We start from the raw sequence: 21,344 nt of genomic DNA on the forward strand, positions 1-21,344 counted from the left end.
ACGTTTCTCCTTTAATCTTTTGTCAGTGAAGCGTCTGCCTTTCGGTCTTCCTACCATTAATTTCTCTTTTATTGCACAACGTTTTCGTTATTATTTAGGCGTTATTGTTGGGTAGAGATATAGAACATATGATGGATTCTACTTGTGCACATTCTTCTTCTTCAGCGAAGGTAATGGAAAATGGGGAGCAACCCCATGTCTTAGCAGTGGATGACAGCCTCGCCGATCGCAAACTTATTGAAAAACTCCTCAAAAACTCTTCATGCAAAGGTAACACTCTTGCAACCACCCTTTTCTTTCTGGTGTGGAAGAATCTTTTGGTTTTTTCCTCTTTTGGGTCTTCTTTGATGCACTAGTTTCTTATATGGTACTTCATACTTGGGTTTTCAAAGTGCTAAAGATTCATGGCTGGCTGCAGTGACTACTGCAGAAAATGGGCCGAGGGCACTGGAAGTTTTGGGCTTGGGAGATGGTCAACATAACAACTTGGAAGGCAGAGTAAGTTGTTCTGAAAAGATGGTTCTGAGCCTAATACTTGATGTAAATCACCAATAACATTCACAAATCACGGTCTCCTGAGTGGGTTTTCATGCTTTTTTTGCAGATCTCAAAGGTAAATTTGATAATTACGGATTATTGTATGCCAGGAATGACAGGTTATGAGCTATTGAAAAAAGTTAAGGTATTGTAACAATCGGAATTAGTAAGCCTAGCTAATGGAATGAATAGTTGAATACCCTCGGTACTATTTCAATTGCTTCAGTGACGTATAAATAATGTTGGTTCATTTCTCGCCAGCAGGAATCATCAATCATGAAGGAGGTTCCAGTGGTTGTAGTGTCATCTGAGAACGTCCCAACTCGTATAAACAAGTACTATACTCTAAACGATGCCTCTTCTCTTCTTTTTCTTGTCAGTTTTTCCTTGTTTAGTGAAAAAAGATGTGCATATTTTGATCAGGTGCTTAGAGGAAGGAGCTCAGATGTTCATGCTAAAGCCCCTAAAACAATCGGACGTGAAGAAATTAAGATGTCAACTGATGAACCGCAGAAGCTAAACACCCATATTCCTGAGGAAATTAGAAGTATACCAGAAATTTCAATCAATAGAGGAAGCCGCACAATCATTAGATGACAATTCCTACACAATATGACGTGAATAAACCAGTTTCCATCGCTAATCAGTTTTGTTTTGCTCAAATCTCATGATTGTTTGTGATAAATCAAGAGTTTCATTGACAATTCTCTTCTTTGAGAATCACAATCTTTCTCCCTTCCTTGATTTATTATGTTTTATTGGTGTACGTGTTGCTATCCTACTTGCTGCACAATATAGTATAGGCAAGGTCGAATTGCATTGCTTCTTCATTTCTTAACATCTTAACAAGGCATAATTCTGTTCCGATTTTTTTTTTCTTATGCAAATTCATGGAATGATGGGACAATGATGTTACATCGACATTCAAAGCATAGGCTTAATTATCAAATATGGGTATACGTATTTCCATAATTTTGTTTTTCATCTAAACAAGCAGTGCACAACATTGCCTTAATCCCCCCCCTCAAAATAAATAATAAATATATATTGAGAGTAGAAAGGAAATGAAATTTACTTGTTAAGAATAACGAGAAGATAGATACCTCTGAAATAAAGTAGTGAGATTTGGATCCTTCAAAAGAAATGCTTGTGGATGTGGTGGCGATGTCTGTGGTCATCGCATCCAAAACACTGGATGACGGGGTAACATGTGGCAAACATGCATCTCCCCACCCGTCTGAATATGGAGGAGGCTATAATACGAGGGCGGCAACCACAAGCAACACGTGGGGCGCCCTTCCTTCCGTTCTCATGTTGGTGATGATGATTATGATTACGAGGATGACGACGACGATGAGCACGATGCTTGCCCATGCGATCCCCCCTTCCTACTCCACCCTACAACCTAAAACGGCAAGAACCCAGAATTCATATACGAAAACTAGGATGACCCAATTGCTTAATCTCTTCAAAGTTTCCGACAGATTCGAGCTTTTGCCTCTGTCGGGATGGTTGGAGAATTGAAGCCACAATGACTACTTTAATTTGGGGAAGGAATTAAGAAGGATTTTGTTGGATGCTGGTGATCATGATGGGCATTTAGAGAGAGAATATTCGTTGCAAGGTTTTTGTTTGCGTTCATCCAAAAACACACACACACATATATAATTATAATTATAAAAGGGAGAAGGCTTTTCCAAACGAGGAAGCAAAGTGGAGAGGAAGGCAGGCCATGGCGATTGACCATGAGTGCAACAAACTGAGACGCGTAGTGTAGACACCGTGTTTCGTTTTTCTTCCTACTATAAATTAATTTATTAAAGCATTATTGCAATTAATTATTACTTTGATTATTGCTCTACCATACCATGAGAACGCCCTTTAAGATCACGTGAAATATGAGATTGAAACAATTCGTGTTCGGAACTATAATTGTGTCGAAATATGGTATAAGACTCTATGTATCAATCCATTTAATCAAACATATCATGCACATCAATAGTAATTTAATTCATTAGTTTCATATTATGTTTGTGAGTTGTATCAAAAATTATCATGTCAAGTTTAAATTATATCGAAAAATAACCTTAATTCAATTTATTTAATTAAATTAATCGAATTGCTCAACTTTAATATTCTTATTATGCATTGGGTGATAAAAATTGAGAGTGGTATTGGCAACATTATAAAAACGAACGCCGTAGAAATACGCGTTGGAAGCAGAGCCACGTGAAGGAAGAATAGTTGAATAGATAAGCGGTTTTGTTTGCGTCTCCATAACCTCTGCGTCGGCGTTAGGGTGTTTGACAAATGGCGGGGGTTTTGGAGCCCCGGTTCCTTCTGAACCCACTCCCACTCTTCGCTTCCAAGAATCCCACAACAGTCCAAAGGTTTCCCTTCCCTTCAAACAAGCCAGTGTGTCTTTCCCTTGTTGCCACTCACGACGGTTCCGCCTCTCACCCACTCTTCCAAGACCCGGAAGTTGAACCCACTCCTGACCGGGCTAGAGATCGCCGCCGAGCGGTCCGATTGGCGTGGGAGAAGCTGCTTCGCTGGTCCCGCTCTTGGCGCTCCAAGGCCAAGACCGATGTTCTTGAGCGTACTAACAAGGTCTTTTTTTGCTTCTTCAATTTCCATGCTTCTTTCCTTTCTAAATGAATCTTTATGCATTGTTTGGTTGACGTTGAGTTATATAGCATGCATTTTTGCAACAAGTTATTGTATTTTGACCGAAATTTGGGTCTTGTAGGTTGTGGTGCTTGGAGGTGGGTCTTTTGGCACAGCAATGGCTGCCCATCTTGCTGATAGAAAGGCTGAATTGGAAGTTTACATGCTCGTACGTGATCCTCAAGTTTGCCAGTCTATTAATGAGAGCCACTGTAATGGGTAATTCTTCACTTTTCTGCATCATGCCTCAACATTTGGCGTTGCCATCTTATCAAAGGGACCATTTTTCTTCCTGGGTAGGTGTATGAATGCACGTAAATGTAATTCATGCTTCTTCTTCTTCTTCTTCTTCTTTTTCAGCAACTACTTCCCTGAACACAGACTACCTGAAAATGTGATTGCAACAACTGATGCCAAAGCTGCTTTGCTTGGTGCGGACTATTGCCTTCATGCTGTGCCTGTGCAGGTCCTTCATTTCCCTGTTTCTCGTGGTGATTCAATAATTTATAGTTTTGGCACTCTTTTATGTTAAATCTTGGCACTTTACACTTTCAAACCTGATGCTCTCTCATTACAGATTGCTATACTAGTTTATTCACACTGCGGAGAATAGTGTAGGCTGTGTTTCCTGGTCTAACATAATTCATAAAACAGAGGCAACTGCCTGATTCTTATCTCATCTCTTGCAGTTCAGCTCATCTTTTCTTCAGGGGATTGCAGATCATGTGGATCCTAGCTTGCCTTTCATATCTCTTAGCAAAGGGTTAGAGCTGAATACATTGAGAATGATGTCTCAGATTATACCCCAGGCATTGAGGAATCCTCGCCAACCTTTTGTTGCACTATCAGGGCCTTCATTTGCACTAGAATTGATGAATAAATTGCCAACAGGTAACACTAATGATTTTAGGCATATTGGATGAGCTATACCATTGTAGTATCTACTCTTCTTTTTTTTTCTTTTTTTTTAAGAATAATATGAATGTATGCTTTATGCCTTTAAGTTGTTCATGGTTTATGGGAAGCGAAGATTTATATCTTCCTCTTCATTTTGCTTTTTGTAGCAATGGTGGTGGCATCAAAAGACAAGAGATTGGCAAGTGCTACTCAGCAGCTACTAGCTTCTAGTCATTTAAGAATCAGCACTTCAAGGTAGATGATCTTCATCAAATCCACTGGATTAAGTAGTATACGATTTCAGTAAATAGAGATTCTCACCCCCCTCACAACCATAGAACAGGCTCGTCACCAGCAACAATTCCCATTTCAGTTTTGCCACCTAGTTCTTCATTTATTTATTGGGTGTCCATTTTTTACCATCAATCATTGCTTCTACTCATTTTGCCCCTTTGCATAGCAGTTGAATGTATCTCCTAGACTCCTACCTGCTTGATTTTCTTTCTGTCCCTCTTGGCTCGGGTCATACCTTGTCTTCTATGTAGTTTTACATATTTGCCAGAGCTTTGCGTTATGCAATGTGAACAACCATATACATACATTTAATGCACATGTTCAGCTCGTAACCTCTGATAACCCCAGTGATGTTACAGGGGTGGAAATTGCAGGTGCACTAAAAAATGTACTTGCAATAGCTGCGGGGATTGTTGAAGGGATGGATCTTGGTAATAACTCTATGGCAGCTCTTGTTGCACAAGGTTGTTCTGAGATACGATGGCTAGCAACAAAGGTATCTTTATCTTCTGTTAAATCCATATAGCAAAAGTCATTGACAAACACTTCGGTTTTTTTGTATGGAATGCCTATGGGCATAAAACTACACTCTTCAAAAGCATCTAGATATGGGCATATGGTGATGTCATGCTTGATAGCCTTGATGATTTGAACCTACTTCCCTTATCCTTGATTTTGTTTTGTTTTCTCACAATTATGCAGAAATGCTAAATAGATAAACTGATTTAGTTGTTTTTGCATGAATTTGTTGGTTTGTCTGTTAATTGATTGTTGCCTTAGTTTTCAGAGAGTTGTTGGTCATTTGTTTGCTGCATTGCTGTAACCTTACGACTATTTCCTCCAATTTGAAGATGGGTGCAAAGCCGACAACAATTACTGGTCTATCAGGAACTGGAGACATTATGCTCACATGTTTCGTAAATCTTTCAAGAAACAAAACAGTTGGAGTCCGTCTTGGCTCAGGGGAGAAGCTGGATGATATACTAAGTTCTATGAGTCAGGTGCTTGAATCATCTTATTATATGCCTCTTACTAGTTATGATTTTTGTTTTTTGATGTGGTTACTTGGTGTCCATATTTAGTAGGTGGCGGAAGGTGTATCAACAGCTGGAGCTGTGATTGCATTGGCCCAAAAATACAACGTTAAGATGCCAGTTTTGACAGCAGTTGCTCGAATTATAGACAATGAACTGACCCCAAAGAAAGCTGTTCTCGAGTTGATGAGCCTCCCTCAGGTCAGTCTCACTCTCTAATTTCTTAAATAACTAAGGAAGTTTCATGACTCTGTCTAGCATTTTTTTTTTTTTTTTTTTTGATTTGAACATTCTGCGAGCAGGAGATATGTTACAATATAATTTTTTAACTGTAGGTTGAAGAAGTGTGAAAACCTAAGGGCTATGTCAAGAGGCTGAACAATTTTTGTTTTATGAAGCTCTGTGGTCAGATACCCATCCAATGGTCATTATTAACTCAAAGTGCTGTGGTACACCAAACCATTAGAGAGCAAATTTTCACAGATTGCGGTATACAGTTAGATTTTTTTTTTACATTGCTTTTACTTCCTATTTTTTTTGGGTCAGGGAGCAGTTTTGCAATCAGGAATTATACTGACTGAAACTTCCAAACTGAGATATAACGAAAATGATAGTTTTGCTGCCATGAATGCATGCATACATGGATTTATTTCAACAAAGTCGTCATAAGTTTAACTTTATAACCAAGTACATAATTGGCGCGATTGAGAGTGGAAGTTGAGTCAGAATCAGATGGCGGCTCCACATTTAAAGTCGGATCTATTGCTTAATCAGCTCCAAAACCAAGGCCCATAGTTCAGCACGTCACCCCCACATGCAAAACAATTTTTAAAACAACATAACGCAGAATTGTTACACCTAATTCTTTTGAGTGATCCGTAAATAAATGTATAAACACTTGGGGCTCTCCCTCTTCAAGAAGCAACTTAATAATTATAGAAGCTGCTATACTGAATCCCAAGAGGCCTCATATATATATATTCCAATTAATTAGGGATAAGTTACATGTAATATATGCTTCCAATTCCAAGAACAAATCAGATCTCCAAGACGATTTAAAAAGCAAGGAACTCTACCCACTGCTACATCCCGGGGTGTAATGCACGAAGCCAACCACTTGCAAAGAGGGCAGTATTTGTGGAACTCAGGCTGTTGATTTCCATTTAAGCACTTTATTGGCTGTCCAACCAACGCAGCAACCCCTCCCTCCTCTTTCTCTTCTCTCTGTCCTGAGTCCTCTATACAAAACTAAAGGAGGAATAAAAATAATGATATGACAACTCCTGGATGCACATGCTACTGTCACCTGTGGACCTGTGGTGTTCGAATGGAATACAGGACGAAGAAAAGCCACTATTCTCTCTTGTCCTCCTCAGCAACTTCTCCAAGCCCAAACACATGATGATCTACTGCAGTGGACGCCTTCCTTTCCTTTCTTTCTATCTTGGTTGCCAGATCTACAGCCACCATAACTCCACCTCCAGTGAGTGAGATACCCTCCTCCTCAGAGTCCTCCCCCATCTCCTCTGAATATGCATATCTGTACACAACCCAAATCAAATCAATTTTCAAAAAGGCCAGTCTTCTAAGAACCATATACGAAAATTTGTATATAGAAATTAAAATTGGTATTTATTGTAATAACTGGAAAAAAAAAAACAAAAACAAAAACAAACAAAAACTTAAAATTTGGTTTGCACCGTTGCACGTGAAGCACATATTTAGGCGTCTAGTATGCTCTTCAAGAGTTCCTGACACCCTACAGCATATCTAGTGTGTATCTAACTAAAAGGCATAGGTTTTAGACAGTCCCACTAGAGCCAAACCTTGAGGTCAGCCATATGGCACTAATACAAAAGCTACAAGTAATAACAGCAACAAAAACAATACTAAGGCATGGCACGAGCCACCATGAAGAAATGGAGAATATATCAAGTAATTTGGAGTCGGTGCAAAGCTGTAAGCCTTCTACCTGTAAACCTAGCCATTAGCTAAACAGTTCATGGAGCAAGAGCACCAATCTCCAAAATATCGCAAGAGGTAGAGTGCCCATGTATATTTTTGAGAATACTCCATTTTTTATTTATTTGTTTTTGCAATTTGCAATGTCAAATTTAAAAGGAGACTGCTAAGTGACATAAACTAAATGTAGCCTAATGGTGTTAGAGCATTCCCAATGAAAGAGCCAAATGTTACTTTTATCTAAAATGGCTCTTCAAATGTTTAAAAAAAACTCCTACATTGGATTAGCAAAAAAAAAAATGTAAAATAAATATTTGATTAGAAGAGCTAAAAAAAAAGCTAAATGTAACATCACTTTTCAAGGGAACTATTTTATTTTTCATTGTTTCTCTCACCTGTTTTCTCTTTTTCCCAAATATTTTCCTACTTTTTCTCTGCATGTTCTCTTTTTCCCAAAATTTTTTCTATTTTTCCTCTCACATGTTCTCTTTTTCTCAAAAATTTCTTACTTTTAATAATATTTTAATAGAATAGATAGAAATATAGATAATCAGATGTAGAGACATTTAAAAATGACTTAGCTAAACTAGATAAAAGTGAGTTTTGAGAAGTCATTTTACATAAAAATATGGCTCCTTCATTGAGAATGCTCTAAGCATGTATCGAACCCCCACTAGCTACCAAATCAAATCCTTAGCATTGACAACATTTCTAATTAAGTTATCCAACAGCAATGGAAAGGATAAGGTGCATGCAAGTGCACCATGTTTGTGAAGCTAAACTAATATAAACTAACGTATTTAGTTATCCAATCTTTCTGCAAACATTCAGGTCCATGCAAGTGGATCATGTTCCCAAAGCCTTTAGATAATAAAACAGATCAGAATTCAACCATAGTTGCTCTCAATTTCACCAATCCGCAGCTAAACTAATATAAACTAACATATTTAGTTATCCAATCTTTCTGCAAACATTCAGGTCCATGCAAGTGGATCATGCACCCAAAGCCTTTAGATAATAAAACAGATCAGAATTCAACCATAGTTACTCTCAATTTCACCAATCCGCAGATCCGCGGCACTTTGCCCTGAAAATACCAATCTGCAGTCTAAGGATAGCTCCATCCACTACTTTGGCTGGTTCAGGCCCCACCTTTCAACAGATATGCTTTCTAAGACTAGCTTATTTTCGGTCCCACTCAATTACCTGGGTAATAAAAGGTCCTCCTAATTCTGAAGATCACACTCTAAGCTGCATCATACATTCAATAATGCAAGAACCAACTCTAAAATCCTTTAAAAATTCCTGCCTGGCCTCCCTTTAAATACCTAAAGATAACCATAGCTGGAATACCCTATGAGCCAAAAAAAAAAAAATTAAAATAAAGAAAACTATGGCACTTCATCATTTCAGGTATGTGTGCCTAACTGGGAGTTGGGACGTTATCAAATATTTCCAATAGAGAAATGCTAGGGATACCAAATATTTTACTAAAATACGGATACCAAAATGATGTGAAGCTTATTTATTAGAGATGATTAAAACAATTAATGTAGAGAAATGTTACGGGTACCAATGAATAAGTTCCACATCATTTTAGTACGCATCTCTTGGTAAACAAATTGGTATCTAAAGTATTTCTCTTTCCAATAAACTTTACTGCCAAGAGTGATGTATTTCGCCTAATATTAGAAAAGATCTAGAAATACAGCATGGACATATTCCACAAAGTATAAATTTGTTAGATATATTGTATAAGATCAAAGTTCCATTAACCAATTTTTCTAGATTTTTTAGCCCATCCTCATCAGCAAACTGTCACGTATGCTTTCTTCAATTTCAAATATTTTCCCCTTTTTTTTCTATTTCGGAAAGCATTTTAAAGAAAAAAGTTTGAACATCTTTAAGATAAGTTTAATTACATATGGAGAATGTCACTGAATAAGTACAGTGAAATCAAAAGGCATCTAAACAAATGCAGAAAGTAGCAGTTCACAGGATAATTAGAAGAAGAAAAATACGCCATAAACCAGAATCCAGTATGTATGTACCTAGTAGGGTTGTGTGATGGAGCCCAGAGAATGCATATCACCACTAACAGTATAAATGCAAGCAAAGTCCAGAAAGCTGGGATGATCCAAGCTCTTCGCCACAGTTCGCTCAAAGGGTCGGTGGCATTAAAGTACAACTGAACCAACACAGATCAGAAGATTGATTCTAAGCGGTAACATTCTACATAGAAAAGAGGGGGGTGGGGGGGAGAAGCTTTTATATTAAAAGACAAACATATATGTGACTTTTCCAAAGAGCAACACAATGGTGTGATTATAGGGCCAAATCATGAAAGAAGTACAAACTCCTACATCAAGATACCAAATATTTGATACATTAGTCTTGTTTATTGACAATATCGTGAAAGACTAACAGATAAATTGTTAGACACAATAAACTCTGCCATGCTTACTAAATAGAAACTCTTTGTCACTTGATTAGTTGATAACATTGTCAACTTAGCAGATAGGGCCTAAAAGAAAAGGATAAGTGAAAGAACTGAAGAGGAAAACAAAAGACCACCTCATAACCAATCCAAGCAACAGAGAGCAGCACCGATACTGCAAGGGAATTGGTAAACTTCCGGTAGAGCTCAAGTTTCGCCAAGCTTCGACGAATCTGTAATGAGATTAGACAAAAGAATAGAGTGAATTGTAAAGTTGCATTGGAATATAAATACAATCTGCCAATGGACTCTAGATCAAGTGGCCCCTAATTCCCCTAAAAAATAAACCCACTAGGTGTGCATGTAACTTACCGACAATAGTAATTATAATTTAAAAAAGAAAAAGGAATAAAGATACAACCCGGGATTCAAAAATACAATCTAGCACATAATCCCATCTAAGTAACAGATGCAAAGCAACATCCTTTAGGGTCCTGTGGGCAGTGAAATACAGAAAACTCACCCAATTAAATTCTATTAAACCACTGTTCATTATTGCAGATGCATCAAGACCATGAGACGTCATGGCCTCTGATCTATCCTATTTTGTGTACCTAGATCAAGCGAAATGGTCAACACGCATGTCTTTTCTTGAGTTTACTTCATAAAATGTATAATTACACAGTTCATTAAAAAAAAAATGCATAAGTACACATTAAGATTCTACCATATCTGATGTACATATGCCACCTACAAAACTCATATATGCACACAGACTTGGAAACATGAATGAGTCTCTTTCCTTAACAGCCACAAACTACTAGAGACAGGGATCCAGGTCAATGTCTACACTGTAATAGAATGGAAAGGATGTGCATGAAAAAACGAAAAATTTAAGTTTACCTGAAGCTTCTCCAGAGTTTTAGATAGCGATGAAAATATCCAAAGAATAAAGCAGGCATCCAGTACAGCAACAGGTAGCACCAGAAAGAGTCTTGTTTTTCCAGAAAAGTCATTGATATTTCCCAAATGTTCAACAAGCTCAAGTGCTTCTGAAGCCACAAAGTATGTCATACCAAGAAGGAGTATTTTACCGGTTGTACTGCCAAGTGTTGGTCGAACAACACCATATCCCATTGAAACTACTAGAAGAAGAAGCCTGGAGAAAGTCTTCTTAATAGCACTAAAGGTAACTGCCCATACGGTAATTCCCATTGGTCTGCTTCCAGTGGAATTGAAATTAGCATATTCAAAATACCAGAGAGCCATTTCACACATCCCCAGACCAATCACAGCTGTGATGTGGTAATGCAACTTTATTATATCTTTCCAGTGTCGTACAAAGCGTAGGAACCAAAAGAGACCTAGAACAAGGTAAGCCAATGACATGTAGCCAAAAAATGTCATCAGCGGGGCCATCTTTCCAGGTAGATAACCATCTGGGTTTCTCCAAACTGTTCTTCCGCTTACTAATGTGCCCTCGAGTACTGGATCACAAAACATGAAATAGAGATAATACATCCCGGTATTGTTGATCTCAATAGTTCGAGGATCCATTTTGGCCTCTTCATTTTTGCCTTCAAAGAAGGTCTGAATTCGTTGAGGCCCATTAAGCTTATTATCTAGGTCTTGATGGATGATAACCTCCCCTACCTTGCAGGAATCATCCTTGGCAAGCTCAGGAGTGCAGCAAATTGCATAAGAGTTCAAAAAAGAACCCCCAATCTTCGCCCTGTCTTTGACCTCAACAATTATAGCTTCAACCAAGCCAGTTCTTTGCTGCATCTCATTCTGCTTTTCGGTTGATTCTTTTGTTCTTTGAAAGGTGATTGACTCAAACCTATATTTCATATACATATGGAATAGAATTAACAAGACCTTCTAACATTTATAATGTTCACGAACAAAACATTAAGATCCTATGTTGACAAACCATTATGTGTATTCACAAATTCTCATACGGCACACACAAGTTTCACCCTCCCTAAGCGCTTTCATTATCACGTACAGCCAAACAAGAATAAGGAAACACCCAAGTGTTTTGTTCAAACAGTTTTTCCCCCAAATGCTCATTACATATAGCAGCACCATTTTTAAGTACATTGAATGGACCAAAATCAATGTGTGTGTGTAGCATTGCACATTTCAGACCAACAAAACATAGACACAATCAGAGCAATTGTTGAAGCAAAGAAAACCCTAATCGTTCAACTGAAATAATGAAAACCCATCATGCTTTCACGGGAAACAAACAGATCAAACACTACACATTGGGTGATAAAACAATAGACACATTACCAGATGAAGGACTTGCCGTTGAGGGGTTTATCCTCGGAAGAGAAGTTGTCGCGAAGAGTGGGAGGGGGAACTCTGGAAGCGTAGAGGCCCTCGCTGCCGCCATGGAAGAAGAAGGAATTGGAGCGACGAGTGAAAGGTTGAGTTTGGTATTCGTGGATGGAAGCGCCGACTTGGATGATGGAATGGGAGCTCAGATGTAATGCTATTAGCGCTACAACTAATACGAGAGACAGATCACAAGGAACAACACTCCCTCTAATACTATCACCCATCATCGTCTTTCTCATTTCTACGTCTCTCTCTCTCTCTCTCTCTCAAAGATTATCAGTAAAAGCGATTGGTTCGTTTGTGCAACAAAAGGACACTTGTCTCCATGTGCCTCGTTTATGACTCTTTTGACTTTTTTTATTTGGAAATTAATTAATAATTATAAACTTTCTCCAATTCTTTGCCTCTCTTTCAAGGATTTGGCAACTGGCATTTTTAAAACAAAAATGAATGCCCTTTGCCTTTGCCTCTTCGCATTCACAATTAAGCTTTACCAAATTCGGAAGAGATCTCTCCAGTCTATTATGGATCGGAGAATATTCAATTTATGGTGAGAATTTTTCCTCATAAATCTTATGACTAAAATTGAGACATATATCTCACTAAAAAAAATAATATTAAAATATTATTTTAAAATAAATAAATTAATAAAAAAAGAAGAAAAAAGAAGGGGGTGGCTATGGTGGCCAGCCACCCCCATTTTGGGGTAGGGGTGGCTCAAGCCACTTTGTGTGACGGTGGGGCTTACCCCCATGTGTACATGGGGGAGTGTTGATACCCCCCATCACTACAAAAAAAGGGGTGGCACCACCCCCAAGAGCATTGGGGTGGCTAGAGGCCACCCCCCCCTTTGAAAGGGTGGCCGAGCCACCCCAAGGCTATGGGGGGAGTGGTTTGCGGCCACCCCCTCCCCACTAGATGGGGATTCGAGACTTTCCCCACCCATAGCCACCCCATGAGGGTGGCCGAGCCACTAACTGTGCTCATTAGGGGCACCAAAGCCACCCTACCTAATAAAAAATTGTGGCCACCCGGCCAACTTTTTTCTTCTTTTTTTATTAATTTATTTTTTAATTTAAAATAATATTTTGTTATTATTTTTTTTAGTGGGATATGTGTCTCATTTTTAATCATAAAATTTATGAGAAGAAATTCTCACCATGAACTGGATATTCTCCAGTCCATTATGGACTGGAGAGGATCCTGTTCCACCCAATTCAGCTTTTAGGGATCTCTTACCTAATTTATTTCATGGGTACCAATTATAAATTATAATGATCTGCCACCTTTGAAACCTTGGGGATCTCTCCCTCCACTTATTTAATTCTGACAAATAAAATAAAAATCACATATCATGATTCTTCCAACACGTACGGTCCAAAAGGGAACTCACTTAGACTCAGTCACTCCTGCGGGTTTTTCCAATGTGCAGGGTACGTTGTTGGCAATGGCAAGCCACCATAGTTAGTCCCACATAAATTAAATTATATATGAACCTCCGTGATGCATGTGCCAGGTCTTGCCTTAACGGAAACGTTTATTAGATGTCTTTGTGGCATTTCCTTGACCACAGATGAGGGAAGTAGAGTTAGTCAATATTCAGACAGTGACATTTTAGACAATTTCAAAATAGGTGATATTCCCATTAATTATGACTCTTGTCTTGACTGCAAATTAAGCTTTGAAAGAGTCCGTCCGTAGCGATCAACAATCAGCAGCCCGCCCGTTATTCATTTCTCAGCGGACCCAAAAACCTGTATTATTCATTCATTTTATTAATATAATTAATTGTATTGAAATGAAAATGATCTATACTTACAGAAAGAAGTAATTAACAGAAATTACAACTCATCATTTCTAACTAATCATCTATTGCATGCTAATTAACTAACTTCAGTTTGCCGATGAGTGTAACGTGTTGACAGTACCTTAGACTTTGAGATTTTGTTCCAACTTGTTAACTTCGATCAATTTGTTAATTAAATAACCGATCTCTATAGAGATTACGAGGTCTGAGTTCTTTACCATATATATATTCATCCCTAAAGCATGTCACTATTTTTTATTAATTTAATATTTTGAAATAGTATGTCATTAGTTAACATTAATATATATGACATGAGAGTAAAAGCCATGTATTCATATCATGACGTCAGAATTTATCCTCCGATTTTAATTACAATATTTATTGTGATTCTACTTGAGGGATCGGAGAATATTAAATTATTAGTTAATGATTCAGTATATTTAAGTCTCTTGAACTACCGGTCATTTAAAAAAAATAAAATAAATAAAAATCTCATGAAATGATAAGTGTGACGCTATGATACATCAAATTGTTATTTTTTTAGCAAAAAGGTCACTCCGTTAGCAATGACGGTTAGAATGGATGAAAAAACAAAAGTCGACCAAAATATTTTAAAAATACCCGCACTTTGGGAATTGAAAAACCAAATTTACTGTTTCTAATTATTAAAACTAATTTTTTTGTTTTATTTTTAACAAAAAAAAAAAAGAAGAAGAAGAAAAAAAAAATCTAAGGTTGCCAAACCTCACCCAAATAGAAATGGGAGCTGAGGGGACGGAGTGGTTCACCCCCTCTTCCTTGATTTTGGGTGGCTAATCCACCATCACAGGGTGGTTCAGCTACAAAAAATATTATTCATCCAACCTAACGGTCAATATACACTAACGGAGTGTCTCATTTGCCACATAATTGTAGTTTGGCATATTTAACTATTTAAGTATCACATCTATCAATTTGTAAGACTTTTTTGAAAATTGCTTGTAGTTCATAAGGGTTTTTATTATTATATTATTATTATTATTATTATTATTTAATCTAACCCATTAGTTAAATAATAAAATAATATTAAATTGTTTGGAAAAATAGTAATTGAACACCCATGATAGGCCAGGAGAGACTAAAGTATGAAAAAAGAAAACTAAAATTATAGTCATGAGAGAGAATAAAGGAAGGAAAACATGCATAAGTGCTATTTCCAGGAAATTAATATTGGACTTACAAATTAATTAAGCATTCATCTACAACAAAGTCTGATAATCTTCATTCTTACTGCGCCCGTCACTTTGTCAATTTGAAAATCAGAGTCCATAGAAAATTTGTAGTACGACATGCAATTACTCGGCAAAAATAGCTAAGGATTGATCGCAGAAACACATGATACACACGATACAATTAAGTGCAAAGAAGTTTACGTGATTTGTTGGACTCGTGGAATTTTGACCAAATGTCCGCTGTTATAGTCATAGGAGTGGAGACCAAATGGTCGTGAGTCTCATGACGTAAGGTAAAGGGTTGAACAAATTTGCTATGGTGTTATATATCTAGTCCGACTAGTACTTCAACGGGACCTAGAACTTGATGGTATTCAATTTAATTTATTAATTATGGTATTTTTCCCTTCAAACCTCTGAAAATTCTTTCGGGTTGAAGCATTTCGGATTCAACGGGGCGAGGTCTTCCTACAGACCCATGGAAAAAAGTTTGAAAAGCAAACCCATGCGGACCATGACCAAGTCGTCCTTTCAAACTTGCTCATATTGTAACGTGTAGAAGATCACAAATATGGTTTAATTCTTTCTAGCATATATACAATTGCCCACCATTTCAATTATGTCCACATCTGAGACAAATCAGAGAACCTCGGAAACCATGGAGGAGATGACATCCCTATTATTCCAGCGTGGTTTTAAATTAGTTAGAGAACTTGAATCAAACCTACCAAACCTGGCCGACCAGCCCAACATGCTCTCAAAGTCCTGCGATGAGATCGTGAATGCTTTCAGAAACGCAAAGGAAGGGCTACACCTACACATGATGTTCCGCCAACCACAGGAATCTCAGCAGCAGCAGCCTCAGACAGAAACAAGTTTAGAGGGATGGCGAAGGTCTAGTAATTGCACACACCCAATTATGGAGATATTACAGATGCAACTTCAAGCTGATAGGACCCCGCCCTTCAGTAGGTCCGATGTTCTTTTTGCCGGAGAGGGTGGAAGAGAGGCGGAAGGTTCTGCTCGCTCCAAGAGCATAGGAGGAGGAGAGCTTCACCCAATGGACGTATCAGATTCTGGCGTTGTTTCATCCTCGCAAAGACAGCGAAGAAGGTGAGAAATTTCATCTTGGAAAAAAATGTACGTGCGTATTTGACTTGCTATTTTCATATCAAACTTAAATAGGTCCCTACCTCCATGCTGCTCGCATGTTTCTTGGAAATTAATTAATACAACTATCAGTATATATATATATGTACCAAGTTGATTATATACATTAATTTGTTTAGCATGCATCCAAAATATGATCTAATTAAGTAGGCAACGGGAGATTAATTGTTGCATTTTGAGTAGCAAGCCGGAAGTCCTTTGGGTCTTTCGAAGTAATTAAGGAAACAATATTATTGTTGAAGATGATAGCTATAAATATATGTGTTATTGTTGTTAATAAGCAGGAAGGATGATGGGGAGAGACGGACAATAACTGTGGCTGCACCTCGGATTGGAAATACTGATATTCCGCCTGAGGACGGCTACACGTGGAGAAAATACGGCCAGAAGGAGATTCTCGGCTCAAAATTCCCAAGGTATGACGTCTGAAATGCTTACCGGTTATAGTAAGATCTATATATGTATATTAAAATGATTATTTCACACTTCAATTCACAACATCGATCTGTGCTTTATTCTTAGAAGATCTCGGATCAAGATTGTTACAGTCAATTCTATATATTTATGCAATAGCTTTTAATTTCTTTTGATCTCCTTAACACATCTCTTCCGCGTTCTATTCTAAGATATTTTACGCTCTAAATTATGTTTTGTTGTATCTAATGGTATATATACATGGTCCTACATTAATTAAAAATTTTAAATAACTTGACTAAATCTATAAAAATCTAACCAAATCCTCTCAATTTTACCAATCGGCTTTTAGCCCTCTCAAGCTCTCTTAAACTTTGACCAGATCCACGCCTATTCTTGAAGACATATATATGTATGATTGAGTCTTCGCGACTTTCAATTCAAAGCAAACATGGGATTGGCCCATTGTCTTGGAAATTAAGGGTCTCTGATTGAAGTTGCTATCACGGTCAACTATAATTATTATTCTTTCTTTTACCTCTCTTTTGGACTTTTGATCAAATGCTCACAAGTTTATTAATTACCAGAATAATTGACTGATCAGTCTGCCTAGTGCAAATTAATTAATAAGATTTACTAGTAATTTCCCAATGATCTATGTCGTACACTGGTTTTAATTGTAGTTTAGCCCAGAGGAGACCTCTGTAAATGACCAACGGTGGACTTGAGAGAGTACTGCTGCTTGGTTAAGCAAACGACATACCATTAATGTTTAATTTTGACTAATTTTTCATTGACCAAATATATATATATATAATCGTTTAATTAATGGGTTTAATTTTTATTTTACATCAGGGGTTACTATAGGTGCACCCACCAAAGGTTATACCATTGCCCGGCCAAGAAGCAAGTCCAGAGGCTCGATGATGACCCCTACACGTTTGAAGTGACATATCGAGGCGAGCACACATGCCACATGTCATCCACGGCGCCATCAATTCCACCGCCGGCAGCAGCAGCTGACATTACCCACGAGATGACCCAAATCATAACTACCCAGCCTCCACCGTCTTCTTCAATTCCTGTAAGCAGTTGGCTCTCAATGGAGTACTTGGGCATGAGAGGAGGAGGGAGCAGCGGCGGTGCCAGCGGCAGCGGCAGTGGCATTGTTCTTGGCGGTGGTGGTGCGGGTCCATCCGCCACACGAACTGGCAAAGATGTTGAACTCCCGGTTGCTGATATGGCTGATGTAATGTTCAACTCTGGCAGCAGCAGTAGCAATATTAGCATGGATTTTCTCTTCCATTCCAACGATGACAAATGGGAGACAGGTGACAAACAAATTTGAATCGCTAATTGGACTGGTCAGTATAGGTAATTTTTTTCTTTTAACGAATGCTATGAACTATATTCGATCTCTTATTACATGACAGTCTTACAACCGGTTCTGAATTGGTTAGGACTGATATGTCAATATTATAAAATAATTATAAAATAAAAATACAATTTTTGACATATATATATATATATATATATATATATATATTTTAAATGAAATTTGAAACATCCTTAATATTACCAATCTCATGTATAGGCATATCAAAATTTTGGAAGCGTACTTGAGAGGCAAAAGGCTGCGGCAACTTGTTGTTAGGAGGTCAATCTTAATTGGATTTTTCAGCGATGTAATTACGCACTTTATTTTTGTACTTACTAATTGGCCAATTTGATGTGGCCTGTACTTTTATTTCTATTGGGATTCAATCAAAGCTTCCTTTCATATGCCTTACTAAGCCTCAAGGCATATTCAATTAATTAAATAAATTAGAGTCTTTAGTTTTTTTTTTTTTTAAGGAAAATCATACTTATCTCATTAATAGAGGAATTAAGAGCATTAAAACTCTTACAATTACAGAACATAACGTTTTGAAAGATTCTAGCCAAAGCTAAAAGATCAAAGTCGTAACTAAAATATTACACATCAAAGACGCCAAACATCCGCTAACCTATAACTAATCAGTTGGAATAACAGATCTGCGCTAGGCAGACACAAACTAATGCATAGGTAGCTATTATTCCTCGACCCTGGGATCAAAAGGACCGCATGCCAACACACATCCTCCTGAACCCGAAAGCTAGGATATCGTTCACATCCACAACTCCAAGGGTCTGGACCAAAATAACAAGCGAGGAGATCAAGAGAGAGGACATGACCTTATTACAAGCAGCAAAAAAAACAAGAAAAATACAACGAAAATCAAAGCAATACAACTACAAATTTAAAATAGGAGCACACTAGGCGGATGACAGCAGCCGGAAGAAAAGCCGATCGCGTGCTTGCCGAAAACCGATGCGTAGATGGCGTTAGAAGCACATCGCGGTGAGGACGCGTAAAAAGACCCAACAAAAACAGTAAACGGCAAAATTCACGTGTTTCAAAAGTTGTCGGCCTCCGCAAAATCCATGGAAGGAGCCAACTGGCCAAGTACGATACATAGGGCAGTGTCGACATTTGTTGAGAGCCTGACCCTCACTCGTTTTGTCATGTAGCTTGTCGTGTTGTCATTCTTCAAACTTTTTTTTTTTTTTTTGGGATGAATAATTCTTCAGCTTTCCCCTTTAATACGCACTGTCCTTGAGCTATACTTTTTGTCGACATTTTTTTAATTTTCCCTGTTGGAGGACAATGCGTATTAAAGGTGTGAAAAAGTTGGCGAAAGTAGTGCCCATTTCAAAATTCATCTATTTCTTTTATTTAGTGCATTTTTTTTTTTTTCAACATAATTTTCATTTCTTCCATTAATATAAAATCAAGTGTTTAGAACCCATCAAGGTTCTAAATTTGGGAGAGCACGGAGCTCTAAATTCACGGTGTGCAAAATACATGTTGGGGTCTCATCCACCCATAAGTGCTCAGAAGGACACTGGACACCCATCTTCGCCAAACCATGCGCAGCTTGATTGCCCAGCCTTCGAACATGACGCACCATCAAGCTTCTTCGCGTGAGTGCATTTTGAAAGGTATTGTTGTTCAAAAGTTTTAATGATAGTAGTTCATTAAATACAATATTCTTCAAAATGCTCTAAATAAAAAAAAATAGAGAAATTTTAAAATAAAGAGGATCTTTTTCCATGTCCCACTTGCTCGCTCATCTTTTGTCCCATTAAGTTTTTGTTTAAATTTAATGTGCATTAAACAAATTAAATTTAATACGCATATGTTGGAGGACGGTGAGTATTAATAATTTTACAAACAAATTAAATTTAGAAGGGAGTTTTTAAATTTAATCTCATCTTTCTCTTACAAACAAATTTTACAGAAAAACTTTTACAAACTGATATGGTACAATATGATTGGATATAAGATAAGTTCAAATTTTGAAAAACCAAATCATGTTGTGCCACATCAGTTTGTAAAAGTTTTTTTGTAAAATTTATTTATGATCCTAACACTCCTCTTAATTATTTGGCGCATGAGTTTTGAATTCTATAATCATTTTGTACTCTTTTTTACCCAAAAAAATTGGTAGGAGTTGTGCCACGTTATACACGCCAGAATCATGTCCACATGTTAACATGCCACATCACCATCTATTCTAAAATAATAATTATGTTCTTAAAACCAAAAAAAAAAAAAAAGAAATAGAGGAACAAAAATGGATCTTAATATAAACATAAGAGTATAGTCTTTGCTTGAGAACGGAGAAGCCTATGTTTTGGTAACCAAGTAATTTGAATATGATATTCAAACTTTGAAGTTTGTCTCATTTTCCTCAAATTTATTGGTCCGAGACTGAGTTGCATTGAAATAAAATTGAGTGACACTCATATTATAGTTTATGAGGATAAAGTATATATAATTTACCAAAAAATTATTACTTTTTTCTCATTGAAAACTGAAATTTGTTTTTGTTTTCACCAACCTTCGCTACCTTCATCTATTTACAAAAGAAAATGTCAGGTGTTCTCTTGATGTTATTCTAGTATCTTCTTAGTTCTATATGAATATTATTTATAAATACCAAGTGAGATAAATAAAAGCAACTTTATTTTTTTGTTCGTTATAAAATAATATTTACTTATGATTATGAGAATGCTAGAAGAATATCAAGAAAACACCTAGTATTACCCATTTTCAAAAGAAAAAAAGAAAAAGAAGTAAATTGGCCCAAAGAAGTGATGCAAGGAGGAACAAGTTAGAGAATGTGTAGATAAGTTGTAGGGGCGAAGAGGCGTGAACCAATTGATTCTCCAACACAAGTATTTTGGTTTTGTTTCTTCTTGTTTTTGGCTTTTTCCTAATCTTTTTCTTATCCAGTTACTTATTCTACAATTTTTTTTCTTAAAAAATTATAAAAAAAAAAAAAAAAAAAAAATCGACATAAAGCATGATTACAGTAATATTACTCTTTAATTCATTTGTTATATTTATTTTATATTAATTGAGGTAACATATTATAATTTTTTTAAGTGATTAACATGAAAAATCACTTAAAATATTTCATATCACTTGGAGTAATATTAGTGATAAAAAATGAAATTATATAAATTAGTCTTAAAATTATCCT

At 37.0% G+C, this 21,344-nt stretch overlaps 4 protein-coding genes across 7 annotated transcripts; 3 read left to right on the forward strand and 1 right to left on the reverse strand.

Annotated features, from left to right (window-relative positions):
- Nucleotides 1-4: 4 nt before the first annotated feature.
- LOC132186411 (two-component response regulator ARR17) lies at nucleotides 5-1,284 on the forward strand. 2 transcript variants are annotated; one of them, XM_059600378.1, is made up of 5 exons: nucleotides 5-270; nucleotides 419-498; nucleotides 605-682; nucleotides 799-872; nucleotides 961-1,284. In XM_059600378.1, the coding sequence occupies exons 1-5, from the start codon at nucleotides 129-131 to the stop codon at nucleotides 1,055-1,057; spliced, it is 471 nt and encodes a 156-aa protein (XP_059456361.1). In that variant the 5' UTR covers nucleotides 5-128; the 3' UTR covers nucleotides 1,058-1,284. The 2 variants fall into 2 exon arrangements, with proteins under 2 accessions (XP_059456361.1, XP_059456362.1); XM_059600379.1 differs by having other exon boundaries at nucleotides 802-872; nucleotides 961-1,283.
- A 1,466-nt stretch (nucleotides 1,285-2,750) lies between these two features.
- On the forward strand, nucleotides 2,751-6,036 carry LOC132186409 (glycerol-3-phosphate dehydrogenase [NAD(+)] 2, chloroplastic). Of its 3 annotated transcripts, XM_059600374.1 has the most exons (9): nucleotides 2,755-3,147; nucleotides 3,287-3,423; nucleotides 3,565-3,670; nucleotides 3,894-4,095; nucleotides 4,269-4,356; nucleotides 4,744-4,891; nucleotides 5,247-5,396; nucleotides 5,481-5,630; nucleotides 5,765-6,036. In XM_059600374.1, the coding sequence occupies exons 1-9, from the start codon at nucleotides 2,848-2,850 to the stop codon at nucleotides 5,777-5,779; spliced, it is 1,296 nt and encodes a 431-aa protein (XP_059456357.1). In that variant the 5' UTR covers nucleotides 2,755-2,847; the 3' UTR covers nucleotides 5,780-6,036. The 3 variants fall into 3 exon arrangements, with proteins under 3 accessions (XP_059456359.1, XP_059456358.1, XP_059456357.1); XM_059600375.1 differs by lacking the exon at nucleotides 5,765-6,036 and having other exon boundaries at nucleotides 2,753-3,147; nucleotides 5,478-5,566; XM_059600376.1 differs by lacking the exons at nucleotides 5,481-5,630; nucleotides 5,765-6,036 and having other exon boundaries at nucleotides 2,751-3,147; nucleotides 5,176-5,264.
- On the reverse strand, nucleotides 5,932-12,454 carry LOC132186408 (uncharacterized protein C26H5.07c-like). Its single transcript, XM_059600373.1, has 5 exons — nucleotides 12,127-12,454; nucleotides 10,732-11,668; nucleotides 9,966-10,061; nucleotides 9,443-9,579; nucleotides 5,932-6,969 (listed from the first exon to the last, which is right to left on the reverse strand). Exons 1-5 carry the CDS (start codon nucleotides 12,411-12,413, stop codon nucleotides 6,783-6,785), a joined length of 1,644 nt encoding a protein of 547 aa, XP_059456356.1. The 5' UTR covers nucleotides 12,414-12,454; the 3' UTR covers nucleotides 5,932-6,782.
- Nucleotides 12,455-15,823: 3,369 nt separating this feature from the next.
- Nucleotides 15,824-18,529, forward strand: LOC132188677 (WRKY transcription factor 55). The gene is made up of 4 exons (XM_059603198.1): nucleotides 15,824-16,305; nucleotides 16,647-16,778; nucleotides 17,632-18,150; nucleotides 18,371-18,529. The coding sequence occupies exons 1-3, from the start codon at nucleotides 15,851-15,853 to the stop codon at nucleotides 18,122-18,124; spliced, it is 1,080 nt and encodes a 359-aa protein (XP_059459181.1). The 5' UTR covers nucleotides 15,824-15,850; the 3' UTR covers nucleotides 18,125-18,150; nucleotides 18,371-18,529.
- Nucleotides 18,530-21,344: the final 2,815 nt, after the last annotated feature.

This window comes from Corylus avellana, chromosome ca7 (assembly GCF_901000735.1).
Source record: "Corylus avellana chromosome ca7, CavTom2PMs-1.0".
In the NCBI taxonomy this organism is placed as follows: domain Eukaryota; kingdom Viridiplantae; phylum Streptophyta; class Magnoliopsida; order Fagales; family Betulaceae; genus Corylus; species Corylus avellana.